The sequence below is a fragment of the Lissotriton vulgaris genome, chromosome 7, assembly GCF_964263255.1.
Source record: "Lissotriton vulgaris chromosome 7, aLisVul1.2, whole genome shotgun sequence".
NCBI lineage: Eukaryota > Metazoa > Chordata > Amphibia > Caudata > Salamandridae > Lissotriton > Lissotriton vulgaris.
This window is the reverse complement of record NC_141695.1, coordinates 1,265,337,065-1,265,352,021: the sequence shown is the minus strand read 5'-3', so window position 1 is coordinate 1,265,352,021 and position 14,957 is coordinate 1,265,337,065. Positions and strand designations below refer to the sequence as shown.

At 50.2% G+C, this 14,957-nt stretch overlaps 1 protein-coding gene across 2 annotated transcripts in view; it reads left to right on the top strand.

Annotated features, from left to right (window-relative positions):
* CDC25C (cell division cycle 25C) overlaps positions 1-14,957 on the top strand; it is a 432,607-nt gene that overhangs the window by 289,137 nt on the left and 128,513 nt on the right. For both annotated transcript variants that reach the window (XM_086931823.1, XM_086931824.1), the window contains 2 exons: positions 1,088-1,234; positions 1,456-1,545. In XM_086931823.1, the coding sequence (XP_086787949.1) occupies positions 1,088-1,234; positions 1,456-1,545 (237 nt within the window). The remainder of the gene's footprint in view (positions 1-1,087; positions 1,235-1,455; positions 1,546-14,957) is intronic.

The following is a 14,957-nucleotide window of genomic DNA, read 5'->3' as shown; positions in this document are numbered from 1 at the left end:
CGATTAGAGCATTCCATGCTGCTACTAACTACTTTTGTTGTGTACTCTTGATCAGATGTTCTTCTAGGTCATTGGTATCATATTTTTTCTTCTCCAAGAGTTCGAGACCAACTCTGCAGTTGTAAAATGTATAACTTGGAGACTGTTTTATTAGTTAAATACTAAAACCGTTTCCAGGAACAGAGCTTTACTTCCAGGATAATCTGAACCCCATTCAATTATGTCTGCTTCCTTTAAATTCATCTCTAATCTGTCCTTCAGGCATTCCGGGGAACCTGGTGAATCCCATATTGGAGCATACCTGCTGTTATATGACAGATTTGTTACACACCAAATATGAGCCCATAATCGACCCGCCTGTAACACTTTCAGTCAAATTCTTTTAAAGAACTTCTGGTCTCCAAATGTATACATACATCCCCCCCCCCCCATTTCTCACTTCATTTAACACGGCCTCCCACAGTTGATCATTTCGGAACTCCACCCTTCAGTTAGTACAAACCTAAAATTCTTTAATTGAAAGGTCCATGCATATATTTGAAAATCTGGCAGTGCTATGCCCCCTTTATCCTATTTTCTCCTTAACTCCCGTCTTGCTATTCTTGCACTCTTAGAAGCCCGTATAAATTAATCTCGTCTAGTATGTAACTTTTGCAAGCAGATCATCTTAAAGTGAAGGGGTTCATACCAAAAAGGAAAGTACATTTTGGAAGTATCTACATTTTAATTCGATTGGTTCGCCCCAGTATCATCAGTGGAAGATGGGCCCAACTAAGAAAGTGTATTTGTTTCCTTCAATGTTTCACGAAAATTTTGTTGAATTAAATGTTTTATATTTTGGGGAAAAAAGACTGTGGAGCCTTTTAGAGGTATATTTGAGATGATCTAGTTGTCTATTGTGTGTTGGAGCAGAGGGTCCATCTGTTGGAATAAATGTGTGTTAAATTTGTGTTAAAAGAATGACAAAATAAAAAAAGAATATATATCTATCTCAAGAAGGCTCTGCAGCTTTGGGTTTATGACCTCAGATTCCGCTCAGCATGAGCATCCCAGTATACTAAATTTCTCTTCTATGTTTCTCTGGCAGGAGGTGCTCGGTGGAGAAGATTGTGAGGTGGGAGAGCTGGCATCTCCTATTGCTCTGGCCCCACATGGCATGGAGTTGCGCCACACCCAAACAGGCCTCAATCCTGATGGATTCACAGAATTCTTCACAGAGGATGAACAGATGGAGGTAATAAGAGATCACTAAGGATGAATGCGTACATGTTGGGCATTTTTTAATGTGAGTACAAATAGGTCAGCGATCTAAGGTACATAGCCCAGACTCTGTCAGTGTTGTGGGTACCAGAATATGGCTGTGTTGGGGGAGGGATAGTACTTGGCTTTTGTAGCTTTATAGTATGTCATGTAACATATTAGTCCTTGATTTCACATTTACTCTTTGCTACACAGGACTCTCTGGCTCCCTCCTCCAGCTTTTCTTCCAGCATGGCTGCTCTGCTCTCCGGTCCTCTCTTGACACAGGACATCGATATAGGCAATGTAAGTGCCTGTTTGTGGGTGAAGAAGCTGTGCACACAAAAAGTGGGAGTATATTAACTACACATTCAGAGTATAGTGGAGAGTGCGAAGTGTATACATTGGGTTGGAGACAATTAGCCAAGGAGGCAAGTGTGACCATGTGACATCCTGTAGCCTCTTATTATGTGGGTGACAGTCTGTTTCCTTATGCTGAGATTAAGGATGTTGCATCTGTCTATCCTTACTCTTTCTGGGCAGCAATTGTCTAGTTTCTCACTATTTTTCTCCTCTACCTTATGGGTGTCTAACCTCACATTCTTTGTATGAGTTGCATAGACTGAAAATTCAGCTGTACTGTGACAGGTGTAAAGATATTAAGTAAGGGGGAGGTAATAAATGTGTGTGGCCCACAATACTCTTGGCCTCAAGTAACCTTAGTGTGGATTCCTCGGCTCTGCTCTTCCAAAATATACATTTGTTTAATAGTTTGTTATGTAATGTTGGGTTCCTACCTAAACATTCGCCTGAAAGTTGGATCTTGTTGCTTCTCTTCTACCAGAAATTGGCTTTTTTTTAACAGAAACCTGATTAAGCCCTACCTCATTACCTTATTAGGGATTGGATCATTAATAATGACAAGCTATGTCATGTACTGGATGATGGAATAAAATATTTGTTTTTGTATGTATATTTTCACAGTTCTCCTGACAAAGGGATACACTCCCGAAATGCATTGGGATTGGAAAAGTTGAATTTTTATCAACAATGTTTCTTTGTAAAATTAATGTTTTGTTTAGATAAAGTTATATGTCTAGTTTAGGACATTTGAATAAGCACGGTTGTTTTGTTTAAAAATGATGTGAGGGGGGTGTGGCCAAGATGGCGGCGAGAGCGGTCGTGTAAATCCTCCGCTCCCGCAGGCGGCCGATTTCTAGCACCGGTTCCGACTCACTGGGACCCACGATACGGGGTCCGGAGCTGTCTGGACTGCAGACAACACTCTCAAGACCAGAGAATTCACTGGAGGTGCGGTTAGCAGCAAGATACGGCGAGCGGCCTGGAGCACGGAGACCGCTGGCCGCCCCTCCCCCACGGAGCTCAAGAGGCGGCCTGGCCTGAGCGGAGGTACGGAGCTTTAGCAGGTCCGGCGGCGGCGGGTGAGTGGTCTCTGGCTGCTTGTCCCCTTCGAGACCGCAGCACACCAGCACGAAAGGCGGGCCGCCGGGGGTTCGGAGGCCGTGTGGAGCCCATCCCCCGCGGCGCTGGAATAGCAGCTGAGCCCGCGCAGAATCGCTGACGAGGGACTGGGTCCTTGAAAGCCCGGAGCCGCGGCCCCTGCGACAGATGGCACCCCGTCGCCCGGTGACTCGCAGGTGAGCAGAAAACACGCTTGCGGCGGAGTCCTGGGGGTGTCGGGAGAGATCTATACGTGCCCTGGAGAATGGAGGCCCGGACCGTGTATCCAGCGGTTGGGGGCCCGCGAGGCACAGTAAGTGGCGTGCAGCGCCGCGAACCATTTGGGAGCTCTGAAAGAGTTGATGTGCCGAGGAGGGCGGCGCTGGTGGCGACAGGGCCTGAACTAGAGTGTCAGTGGAGAGCTGTGCCCGCTTGGCAGGAGTGCCCAGCGCAAGTACCGGGGACACGGTGCCGGGGCCGGAGGGAGTGCCTCCCAGCAACGTAATACAGTGCTCGCCCCCTGCTGGGGCCTGCGAGGCCACTTGGCGTCCTATCTGCCCGAGGCCCGGCTGTTCGTGCATAGCCTTTGGTGGTCGGCGGTGTGTGGTGACGCCGGACGGGGGCCATCGGAGGCACAGAGACTCTCAAACCCTGAATTCATCGGCCCTCCCGGCCTGGGCCCTGCAGGAGGCGAGGCACGGGCTGGGCGACAGAGGGAAGGAGAGGCACGCCGAAGCTGAGCGGGGGCGGTCCCCGACCTGAGGCCGGACCGGACACTCGACGGCGTGCTACCGCACATATCAAGGAGATACAGAAGGGCACTCGTGCGGGGGGTCCAGAGAGAGTGCGCCCTGGCCTCGGTGGGACCCGCTACCAATCTACAGGCACGTTGAGAGGCGAGATCTTTTGGACTGAACAGAAGGTCCTTGGGCTCTGGTTGGTCCGACTGCAAGGCAGGAGGGATGTCTGCGGGCAGACCGCCCGAGGCAAAACAGTGAAGGAAATGTTCGCTAAGTCTTAATCCCCCCCGCAGAAGGACGCAATAGCCCCGGCACCGAAAAAAATGGAGCAAGCCTCGGACGCTGGTGCAGAGCCCATCACAAAGGCCTTTTTGGAGTCCCTCTTCGCTTCCCTGCGTGATGATATCCAGACCTCTAAGACGGAGTTCACCAGCGAAATTCGGGAAGTGCGGCGCGAGATGGATGGCATAGGGGAAAGGGTGGCAGACCTGGAGGCCAAGAGCGACGAACAGGATGCAGAACTCTCCACTCAGCAACAGGAAATTACTCGACTTCACAATCAGCACGTCGACCTGCAACTCCACCTGGAAGATTTAGAAAACCGCTCCAGACGCCATAACATTCGCATTCGCAATGTGGCCACGTCCAACGCTACCCAAGATGCGTTTCGTTACGCTAGAGAGCTCTTCAACCATGTCCTGGGGTGGCCATTAGAATCTCCTCTACAGCTAGACAGGGCCCACAGGACCGGCCCACCCCGCGTGGCGACGGCCCCCCCCCCCCCCCCCCTCCCCCCCAAGACATACTGGTGTGTGTTCAGGACTTCCGTACCAAGGAGGCGTTACTGCAGAAAGCACGCCAGAATCACCCGATATCGTTCCAGGGCACGTCCCCACTGCTATTCCAGGATTTGGCGGCGCTCACACTGCACAAGCGGCGGCTCTTCAAGCCAGACACATCTCACCTGCAGCAGCACAACATTCCGTACAGCTGGGGCCACCCCTTTCGCCTCATCTTTAGACTGGGAAATAAGCAGCACCAGCTCCGATCGGTCTCTGAAGCCTGCACTCTGTTAGGTATAGAAGCACCAACGGACGATGCGGAGGCCCAAGGAACCGCTTCGGAGATGGAAGGGAAGAGGACGCAATGGAGTCAAATGCGTAGGTGGAGGCAAGTCAGGAAGCCTCCGGCGACGGAGATCGCGGCAGGACAACGCGCTGCGGTGGATGCAGTAGCCACGGACAATGGCGCCGGCTCCACGGGATGAGAGCCTCACCTACGCCTATTGATTTGGTCGTCCGTTCTGGCTGCATGGCCGTTGGCGGGAGGCTGCTCCCGAACTGACTAGTAAGACTATCTTACTTTCTTCTTTTTTTCCCTATTCATCCTTGGATGAGAGACAATGACAATTTGCAGTTGGGGAGGATGGGGGGGGGGGGGGGGGGGGGGGAGAGAGTTTGAGTTGGGGGCGGTTTCCTGGAGTTGGGTGGCGGGAGGGTTGGATGGGGCAGGTGAATCCCCGGATGGGGCAGTCTGGGCGCGACTCTAATGGCTACTTGTCAGACTTTCCCCCTTAGATGACTCCGGACGACTTTGTTGTTCTCACTCTGAATGTGAGAGGGCTGAAAAATCCAGTGAAACGCAAAGCAGTCCTTTTACTCCTAGAGCAGTCCAGGGCAGATGTCTGCCTCCTACAGGAGACGCACCTTCTAGCCAGGGACTGCCACCGCCGCCAATCTAGCAAGTTTCCACTGCAATTCTTTTCCTCAAGCACAGAGAAAAAGGTGGGGGTGGGAAAGGTATTGGGTAAGATAGCGGAAATCAAGTGTAGACTGCTGGTTTACAGGTTTGCACTGGGAGACCTGACCTAAACGATTGGCTCGATCTACGGGCATAATGAAGGTCAGGAAAAGTTTCTGCACACTGCGCTTACGGATGCGACTGATACAATGAACCGTTACTTTCTGTTGGGAGGGGATTTGAACTTGGTCCTTGATAACTTATTAGATCGGTCCTGTCAGCGCACTAGCCAGGTGGGTGCTTTCTCGGCAGCGGGCCTGGCCCGATTGAACGATCTGGGGCTAGTAGATACATGGCGCGAGCTTCACCCAGGTGAGACAGACTACACGCACTTCTCAGCGGCTCATAAAACATACGCGCGACTAGATTACCTGCTTGTCTCCACAGCTGCGCAGTCTCTTATCGCCAGTGCCGAGATCGGTACAGCGTCCCTCTCAGATAGTTCAAGTTCAAGAATTTATATAGCGCACTACTCACCCTGAGGGTCTCAAGGCGCTTGAGGAGGGGGTTTATTATTTATCGAATAGCCAAGTTTTAGGTTCTTTTCTGAAGGAGATGTGGTTCTGTGTGAGGCCCCGGTCACGGTCGTTCTCGCTGGACCGACGGCACCGCGCGCGGGCAGGGTGTGGCGGCTCCGGGAATCATTGCTATACAGGAAAGAGGCTGTCTCCAGAATTCAGGGAGCCATAAAGGACTATCTGTCCCATAACAGTAGCGGGGACACCGCACTGGCTACTCAATGGGCTGCGCTCAAAGCCGTTTTAAGGGGTGAATTTATCTCGATCTCAGCTGCGGAGAACATAGAGCGTCAAGTCAAGAGGGATGAGTTCACCCAGAAAACCAGGGAGTTAGAGCAAATTCACAGGAGGACGGGTGCCCCGAGTATTTGGCGCCAATTAAAGACTGCCCGTCAGCAGTTGGCGGCGTTGGACATTGATAGGGTGGAGTATGCAGCTTTAAGAATGAAGCACGCATATTACACGGGAGGGGACAGATGCGGACGGTTGCTAGCGCATAAGCTACGTACAATCACTCGGAAACGGGAGGTTAAGGAACTGAAAGGGAAGGATGGTACATGTGTCCTCGGAGATCGAGCAATAGCAGGGGCTTTCAGCGACTTCTATGCCGCTCTATATGAAGCAGTCCCACCCGACTCGGAGGCGGAATCAGCCTTCCTGGCGGCGATCCCGTTACCAGCTCTGACTCAGGAGCAAGTTGATGGCCTAGAGAAGGACATCCGCCCGGAAGAGGTTATTTTGGCGATTTCCCGACTCACTCGGCAAGGCACCGGGACCGGAGGGATTTCCAGCGTGCTTCTACAAAACCTTCTGTGTCCAGCTGGCGCCGCTGCTGGCCAGACTCTTTTTACCTCGTTCGCGGAAGACGGGGCGATCTCCGGGGACTTACTCGAGGCCTCCATCACGGTTGTACCCAAACCGGGCAAAGACCACACCAACTGCGGGGCATTCAGGCCCATCTCCCTCTTAAATGTTGACCCCAAACTCTATACAGTGATCCTTGACCCCAGACTGGGCCCATGCATGGGGGGCCTCATTGAGCCGGATCAGTCTGGCTTCATTCCGGAGCGACAGACCTCCGATAACACTAAACGGGCCCTTCATCTCATTGAGAGCCTCCCGCACACAGGGCGAATACATGATGCTGGCCATCGACGCAGAGAAGGCCTTTGACAGGGTGCACTGGCCCTATCTTGAGAAGGTGTTAGTGAAGGCGGGAGTGGGACCCAAGTTTCGGACCAGAGTGATGAACTGCTATAAATTCCCTTCTGACACGGTCCGGGTTAATGGTTTATCCTCCCCCGATTCAAGATCGAAAGAGGCACCAGGCAGGGGTGCCCATTATCCCCTTTATTATTTGCCCTCTATATGGAGCCGCTGGCACAGCTAATCCGAACAGACCCGAAAGTTAAGGGGATTAAGTTTGGGGCGGATGACCACGTCATAAGTCTCTACGCTGAAGATGTCTTGTTGTCCCTTGCTGAGCCCCGTAGCTCTCTTCCTGCCTGCATGGACGACCTTGACAGGTTTGGCAGAGTATCGGGCTTTAAAGTCAACATGACTAAGTCAGTGGCCCTTGATCTGTCTCTGAATTTGAACACGGGCACTGAGCTACGGGATAGATTTCCTCTGCAGTGGGCGACAGATGCAGTTCCGTATCTCGGCATAAAACTAGCTGCCTCCCTACAGACCACGGTGGAAGTAAACTACACCCACCTGCGACGAAAGGTCAGACAGGAGTTGGGACAGTGGTAACACTACCCGCTGTCCTGGCTGGGCCGGGTAGCAGTGATCAAGATGACAATTCTTCCCCAGATACTTTACATTTTTCGCACTATACCCCTCGCTCCCCCTAAAGGCTGGATTAAATTGATGCAGTTTGAGCTCTCACAATTTATATGGAACGGGAGGAAGCCGCGCCTGAAAGCTCAGATAGCGATGCTTGCTCCTGAGCACGGAGGGATTGGGATTCTTAATCTAGCCGCATACTTCCAGGCGGCGCAACTACGCTTCATGGCGGAATGGGTCCAATGGGAGTCGGGGAAGCACTGGTTGTTCCAGGACCAGGCGGTCGCTGGGAGAAGATTGCAAGAGATCCCGTTTATGCGCAGGGTTCATAGGCCTCACAACCTTTACGCGTCCTTCATCACGCGAGTTCCGATGGAGATTTGGGATCAGGTTGGGGTTGCGCTCGGCCTCACCACCATTCCGTCACCACTCACCCCCATCCTTGATAACCCCGACTTTCAACCGGGGATGGATGGGAAGGCTTTCGAATGTTGGAAGTCAGCTGGATGTCGCTCCCTTTGCCATGTGTATGGTCCCGAAGGAGTGGTCCTCTTTCCACAGCTCCGCCAAGAATTCGGCCTTCCGGAATCCGAGAGACTCCGCTACCTCCAGGTCAGACACTGGGCCCTTAGCAAGACTGTGAGATCGGAGGCGGATAGGCGACTGACGGATTTCGAATACTGGCTGATCACGCGCAAGTCCGACAAGCAGCTAATCTCAGACCTTTACAAAATGCTCACACATAAGCACAGGTACACATACAGCGCGAGTAGGACTCGCTGGGAGAGAGAGATGGGGAGATCCTTCACGCATAAGGAATATGAAGGGATATACTATAGAGCGCGACACTCAACTTACTATATGGGGCTCACAGACACTCTCACAAAGGTGGTGACCTATTGGTATTACACCCGGGAGCGGCTGTATGAAATGGACAGTAGCAAGGACCCCTTATGCTGGCGGGGATGCGGACAGCTGGGCACTCTCACGCACATACTCGGACTGTAGATTTTTGCAGGAATATTGGCGTCCGGTATTGGATGACGTGGATACCCACTTTGACACCGAAATCCCACGCTTCCCTTCCTACGTCATTTTGGGGCTCCACAACGCATTGACCTATCCATTAAGATTGCGAAGGGGGCGCTTGATGGCTATAGCGCTAGGCTCGGAGCTACAAAACCTCCTGGCACATTGGCGCTCTACTCTTGCCCCCACACATCAGGGTTGGCTCCACAGACTGTGGATGGTCCTTGGTATGGAAAGGCTTTCTCTATATAAAGCAGGAGAGGGGGCCAAGTATGCTGAGCTATTTCTGGCCCTTCTGTCCTCAGAGTTTGTGGAGGTGACCTGCCCAAGGTACCTCAGATTGTTGAGGCTGACAGAGACTGATCAGGAGGGGAAGGGCACCAAATCCGCCCGTCAGACTGTTGGGTGAGGTTGTAACACCAGTTGGAACGAGATCATGGACCACGAGGGGAGGGAGAGGGGTGGTATGGGGGGGTCGGGATAGCGGGGGTTGGGGTTGAGGGGAGAGGGGGGTGTTGGGCATGGGAAGGGTTAGGTTTGTTAGGAAAGGGGGGGGGGGTTGGGGTTTGTTGTTCCAAAAAGTGTCAACCGACAGCGAGGCACTGCAATTTGAGCGGGCTATGATCTACACCGGCGAAAGAAGGTGCGGGTCTACAGAGGGGGCTATGGCGGTCTTGACATAGTGCTGCAATATTTGAAACGCGGCCGGCCCATGCTGGGTTGTAGGCGGCTTGCTGTGTATAACCTCGATTTTGTAAATGCTGCATCGTCCTGAAAGCCCTCTACTGTAATCGAACCCTAGCTTTTGGCGAACTGCTTGGCAATCGCTCACAAATGTTTGATGCCCGTACTGTGTTGACATGCTCAATAAAAGATATTTAATACTAAAAATGATGTGAAACATGAACTCTTATACACACACAAAATAATGAACTTGTAAATAATTCATTGAGAAAATTAAGAGGTAAGAGTAAACACAGATAACTGTTGGTTTAATTTAGGCAGACGAGTACTGCCATTAGCTGTGCAGGTAGGGTCAGGTGACTGTGTCATCTGATTGTCTAAATCTACTGTTGAATACAGGGTTAGCATCCTCCTTCCCTCCCAGCACGCCCAAGAAAAACTATGAGAAAATTAGGTATTATTTCAATAGCAGTGTAAATTGGTGTGTGCTGCACAACCCCTTCAATTTAACTACCTCATTACCTGCCATAACGTTGGCTCTCCCCGAGAACTATCGTCTGTTGACAGTTGATAGAATAGGAAAAGTCGAGGAAGACATTGCTAATGTCTTTAAAACCCACTCAAGTTCTCTATTATAGACTCCTCGAGTGTGGACTGGATAGAACTTTGTATTTTCACATTGGAATTACATTCTAAAGACTGAGTAGGGCACCCTCCCATCGGCCTCCTTGCCCAAAAAAAGATTTTAGTCATTGTCTGACCAAATACTTAGTGGCTTGTGTTGTTGTCACAAAAATGTCTACTACTTGGGAATTTTAATTATCATGGAGAAGCTCTTTTAGGCGTGGAAGTAGCGCACCTTTTTTTTTTACTTAAAGATATTAGGACTGCAACAAAAGACGGGAGGCCCTACTCACTTGGCAGGGTCACACTTTGGACTTATCTTTACCACCTCTAATGCACTGAACTGTGCCCCCCACCCCGAATTCAACGTGGGCGCAGCACTCGCTAATCTGCTTTCAGATGCCAAAAGCTGAGAGGTCTGAGAAATCGAGATCTGAGCAAAGGAGTCTCACGTCAATGGCAGCGCATCAGTCCTGATATTTTCGCTGAAAAAGTTGACTTCTCTTTAACCTCAAAGGATCAAGATCTAAATCACATTTTAGCGGACTAGCATAAGGCTTTCTATTCTGCCTTTGATAGGATTGCTCCTCTTGAAACTTATTCTAATAATAAACCTAGAACGTGTGCACTTTGGTACACCCCAGAGATGAGGTAGGAAAATTCATTGATTAAAAGCAGGAGAGACAGTGGCTTTCGACTAACCATTCCTGCGACAGAGAGGCATATAAAAGAGAATCTACTAAATACCATCAGAATTTAAAAACTGCTTGAAAAATGTATAGTACTAATCCAATTAGCCACACTGGAAATTCTTCCAAAGAGCTTTTTAAAGTCCTAAATGATGTTATCACTCCCTAGGCATGTTATCTGTCGATTCAATCTTCACAGCAACTGTGAAACTCTCTGGCTGATTACTTAGTCTAAAATCATGAAAAGTTATCAATACTTAGCCTCGCCTTTTAATCAGCCTATAACTAAGCTGAATTTGAACTCCCCTCCTGCTACTTGGAGGCTACTTGGAGAAAGAAAATATTTTGGACCCTTCTCAATCTGGGTTTACGTTGAAGCACAGCACATAGACTGCCTTGGTTGCTGTGACAGATTCTATAAGATGTTATTTGGATGCTAACACCCCCTCTATGCTTGTGCTGTTAGAGCTGTCTACAGCCTCTAACACTGTCTCATGATAAGCTGTTACTTAGGTTGAATGAGATAGGGATATATGGGACTGCTCTGAAATGGTTCCAAGACTTCTTGACGACACTCAGCTGGTCATCTCCTTTGATAACAATGTGGACAAAGTGAAGGAAGGTATCTCAAATGGGATGCAAGCGGTGGTAGAGTGGATGTCCGAGAACTACCTTCGGCTTAATACTGAAAATACAGAGATTATGCTCTTTGGAATAGTCCAACCAATATGGACTCCCAATTGGTGGCCACCTGAATTAGATAGTGCTCCCACCCCTTGTCAGGCCGCAAAAATACTGGACATTAAACTGTGTCGAGCCCTAACAATGGAATAGCTGGTCCTATCAATAACTGGGACCTGCTTTTGCATGTTGCGCTTTTAAGGAAAGCCCTACCTTTTCTTGCGCTTGTGGGTAGGAAGAACTTGGTACCAGCTCTTGTTATCAGGCTGGAGTATGGCAATGCTCTTTTGGTTTCTGCCAATGAGACGCTACTCTCTAAACTAAATGTCGTGCCGAACACCCCTGTAAGCTTCTTTCCAGATCTGCATCACTTCCACTTTTAAGAACATTACACTAGCTATCATTCAGAAAGAGAATTATATTCAAGATCTGCTGTCTTACCCACAGAGCTCTAGTGAGGAAAGTACCAAGATACTTACACCTAAAGCTTAAACGATATCTCCCTGTCAGAAATCTGGATTCTTACTATTACCCGCATTAAACGTTTAAGGTGTGGAGGCAGGTCTTTCTCTTACTTGGCCCCTATCTACTGGAATAGATTTCCTTTCCATATTCATATATGCTCTGAATATACCAAATATAAGAAATTATTGAAAACCTTTCTATTTTAACTCTTCTGTTTCTGCTCCTGTTGTGTCCTTCTTCAGTGCTGAGATACCCTGCTGCGGAGAATCATGCACAATATCAAATTAAAATAACATAGCATGACTGAGGGCTCCATTTTCCAACCTAGTTCTCTTAGGTCCTGACCCCTTTTCAGGTCTCCGTTTATTAGATACTGCAGATTAGGATATCTTGGGGACATTCAGAAAGTTAATCTAGGAATGCATTGCACCCGTTGCTGCCCATTGGCTTTGTGGTTTGTAGCTCACATTTTCTGACTTTCTATTTGCTGACTTTATCTGAAAGAAACATGTAGTGATAGATTCCTTACCTTAGAATTACCTTCAAGCGTTAGACTGGATCTGGAAAGTTTTCGTCAGCAGTATCCCTGTGCGTCGGTAGGTGTCATCGTACGGCTCCGTGTGCGTCGTTGTGCCAAGATGACGTCTGCAGTACCGCTGCGCGTCTTTTATTGTGCCAGCAAGCGCAGATCCGGGAAGAGCTAGTACCTCCAGTCACTTTTTGACTGAGTTTTTCGAGGCCTTTTGCCCCGGTGTTGCCGGCAGCTCCGGCCCAATGCCGCAGGACCCCCTGGGATCCGGGATCGGACCCCTGGCGACGGTGGTCGACCTAATAACACCTCAACCGGCGCCGTCCTCTGGCACCACCACCGACGTAGCCTGCCCCTCTGGACACCTTGTCCAGGCCCAACACAGGGGCTCCTGTGCACAGGAATGTGGCCCGACGCCATCTCCCGGCTCCGGGTGACGCCCTCTTTATCTCCCAACACCCCACTCCGGAGATCTTGTTTGTCCAAGCCTCTACTTCTCAGAGCGTGTTCCCATCCGCACCTCCGGATAGGGAATCCAAGAAGCTAGAGCAGCTTGGCATGCCTCTTTGGGCCATTATTCCCACTCTCTGTGGGACACGGTTGCTTAGGTGCTGCCTAACTGCCCGGAGGAGGTCCAGGCAGTCCTCTCCTAGGCTATTGCGGCCGGGAGGTACGCAGCGAAGTTCACCATACGTTGTGGGCTGGACACCGCTGACTCACTGGGCAGATCGATTTCCATGCCTCGTTGAGGACAACTGGTTTCTCGGGAGATGTCCAAAACACTCTGGACATGCCCTTTGATGGCCTTCACCTCTCTGGCAATAAAGCAGACCGTGCGTTGGAGCGCTTTAAGTACTCCGGGGGCCTGTCTGCAACTCTGCCTCCTCCGCCTTATGCTTTTCGCTCCTTTTGTGGCCACGGAAGGGGTGCCCCACAGGGTTCACAGGCCTCAGCAGCAACTTCAGCATGGCTGCAGACGTGGAAACCGTTGAGGTGGTTCAGGGGGCCAGCGGGGGGCTCAGTCCACCTCCACCCCACAGCATCCACTGCAAAGCCTTCCTAGTCCGAACTTTCAGGCCCATCAAACACCAGTGGGCGGCAGAATTCGCCATCTCCCCCACTGATTGATTAATTGATTGTCAATCGCTTCCTCTGGAAGCAGAAGTTCAAGATGCTCACACTTTTTTTTTTGAAAACTTTATTCACAGCTGCAGTATCACTTAGTTCCACATAACATTACACAGTGTCAACATATCAGCAGGTATTTTCTATTTTCGCCCCGTACATTTCCCCAACTTATCGTTTCTCAACAGTGATACTAGACAGAGGACCTGGAACCTTAGTAATATACAATTCCGTCTCATTGCAGCAATATATTATGATACAAAGGTAGTGTCTCAACATCCCCACACCCTCCCCCCCCCCTCCCCCCACCCTTTCGTGTACATGAACTTCCCATCTATTCTATGGTTTTGGTAAAGCGCGACAGCTGCCCCAGCAATGAGGCGTCCCGGCGCTAGGAACCCAGAGCCTGGTCAGAGGGAGGGGACAGGACAGAGGGGGGTTACAGGCAAGGGAATAGAAATGTTTTTACAGCTTTCCGGAATGCTGGTAAGTTATCTATTGAGCGGATGTGTTGAGGTAGGTCATTCCACATCTTGGCTCCGAGGAACCTAAAGGAGCGGCCGCCCATGCGGCTGAGTTTTATGCGGGGAACGCATAAGAGATTTTGGTTGGAAGATCTTAGGTTCCGTGACGGGGTGTAGGGAGTGAGGAGGGGTCGAAGCAAAGGGGGGTTGTTGAGTTTGAGAATTTTGAAGGTTAAAATAAGGGTCTTGAATCTGATTCTGGAATCGACGGGTAGCCAGTGCAATTTTTTAATGGTCGCTCTGGCTGAGCATCTTCGGGGGAGGCCGACCAGTGTTCTGGCCGCAGAGTTCTGCACACGTTGGAGACGTGCTATCTCACATTTGTTAGCACCAAGAAGTAGCACATTGGCATAGTCTAGACGCGAGAGGATGGTGGCTTGGATAATTAGTTGGCGGGTTTTGGCGTCAAAAAAACCTAATATGTGGCTAAGGCTTCTTAGCAGGCCAATACAGGTGCCGGCAACTTTCTTGGTGTGGGCCCGAAAGTTGAGTGAGTCATCCATCCAAACACCTAGATTTTTCACTAGGGATTTGGGAGGGGGGGTAGTTCCCAAGGAGGATGGCCACCAATGTTCATTCCAGAGGCTGGTGTTTTTGCCCAGGAGGAGTACCTCTGTCTTTCCGCCGTTAAGTTGTAGACAGTTCATTGTCATCCATCGGGCAACTGCAGAGTCCGTTTTTAAAATTAGAGGATAAATTGGAGGGACCTTCTGAGAGCGATGGCCAGCTGTGTATCGTCGGCGTAGGATACTAATGTTAATCCCCACTCTTTGGCCACTGCTGCCAAAGGCTGAACGTAGAGATTAAAAAGGGATGGGCTCAATGCAGAGCCCTGCGGAACTCCCTGTGCAATATGGTGAGGTTTGGATAGGAAGGGGGGGGGGCAGAAACTCGAAAGGACCTGTTTTCGAGGAAAGATCTGAACCAGTCCAAGGCGTGACCAGTCACTCCAAAAGTCTCCAGACGGTTAAGAAGGATGGCATGGGATACCGTATCAAAGGCCGCGCTGAGATCTAAAAGAATCAGCGCGGCACTTTGGCCGGAATCCAGGATCGCTCGGA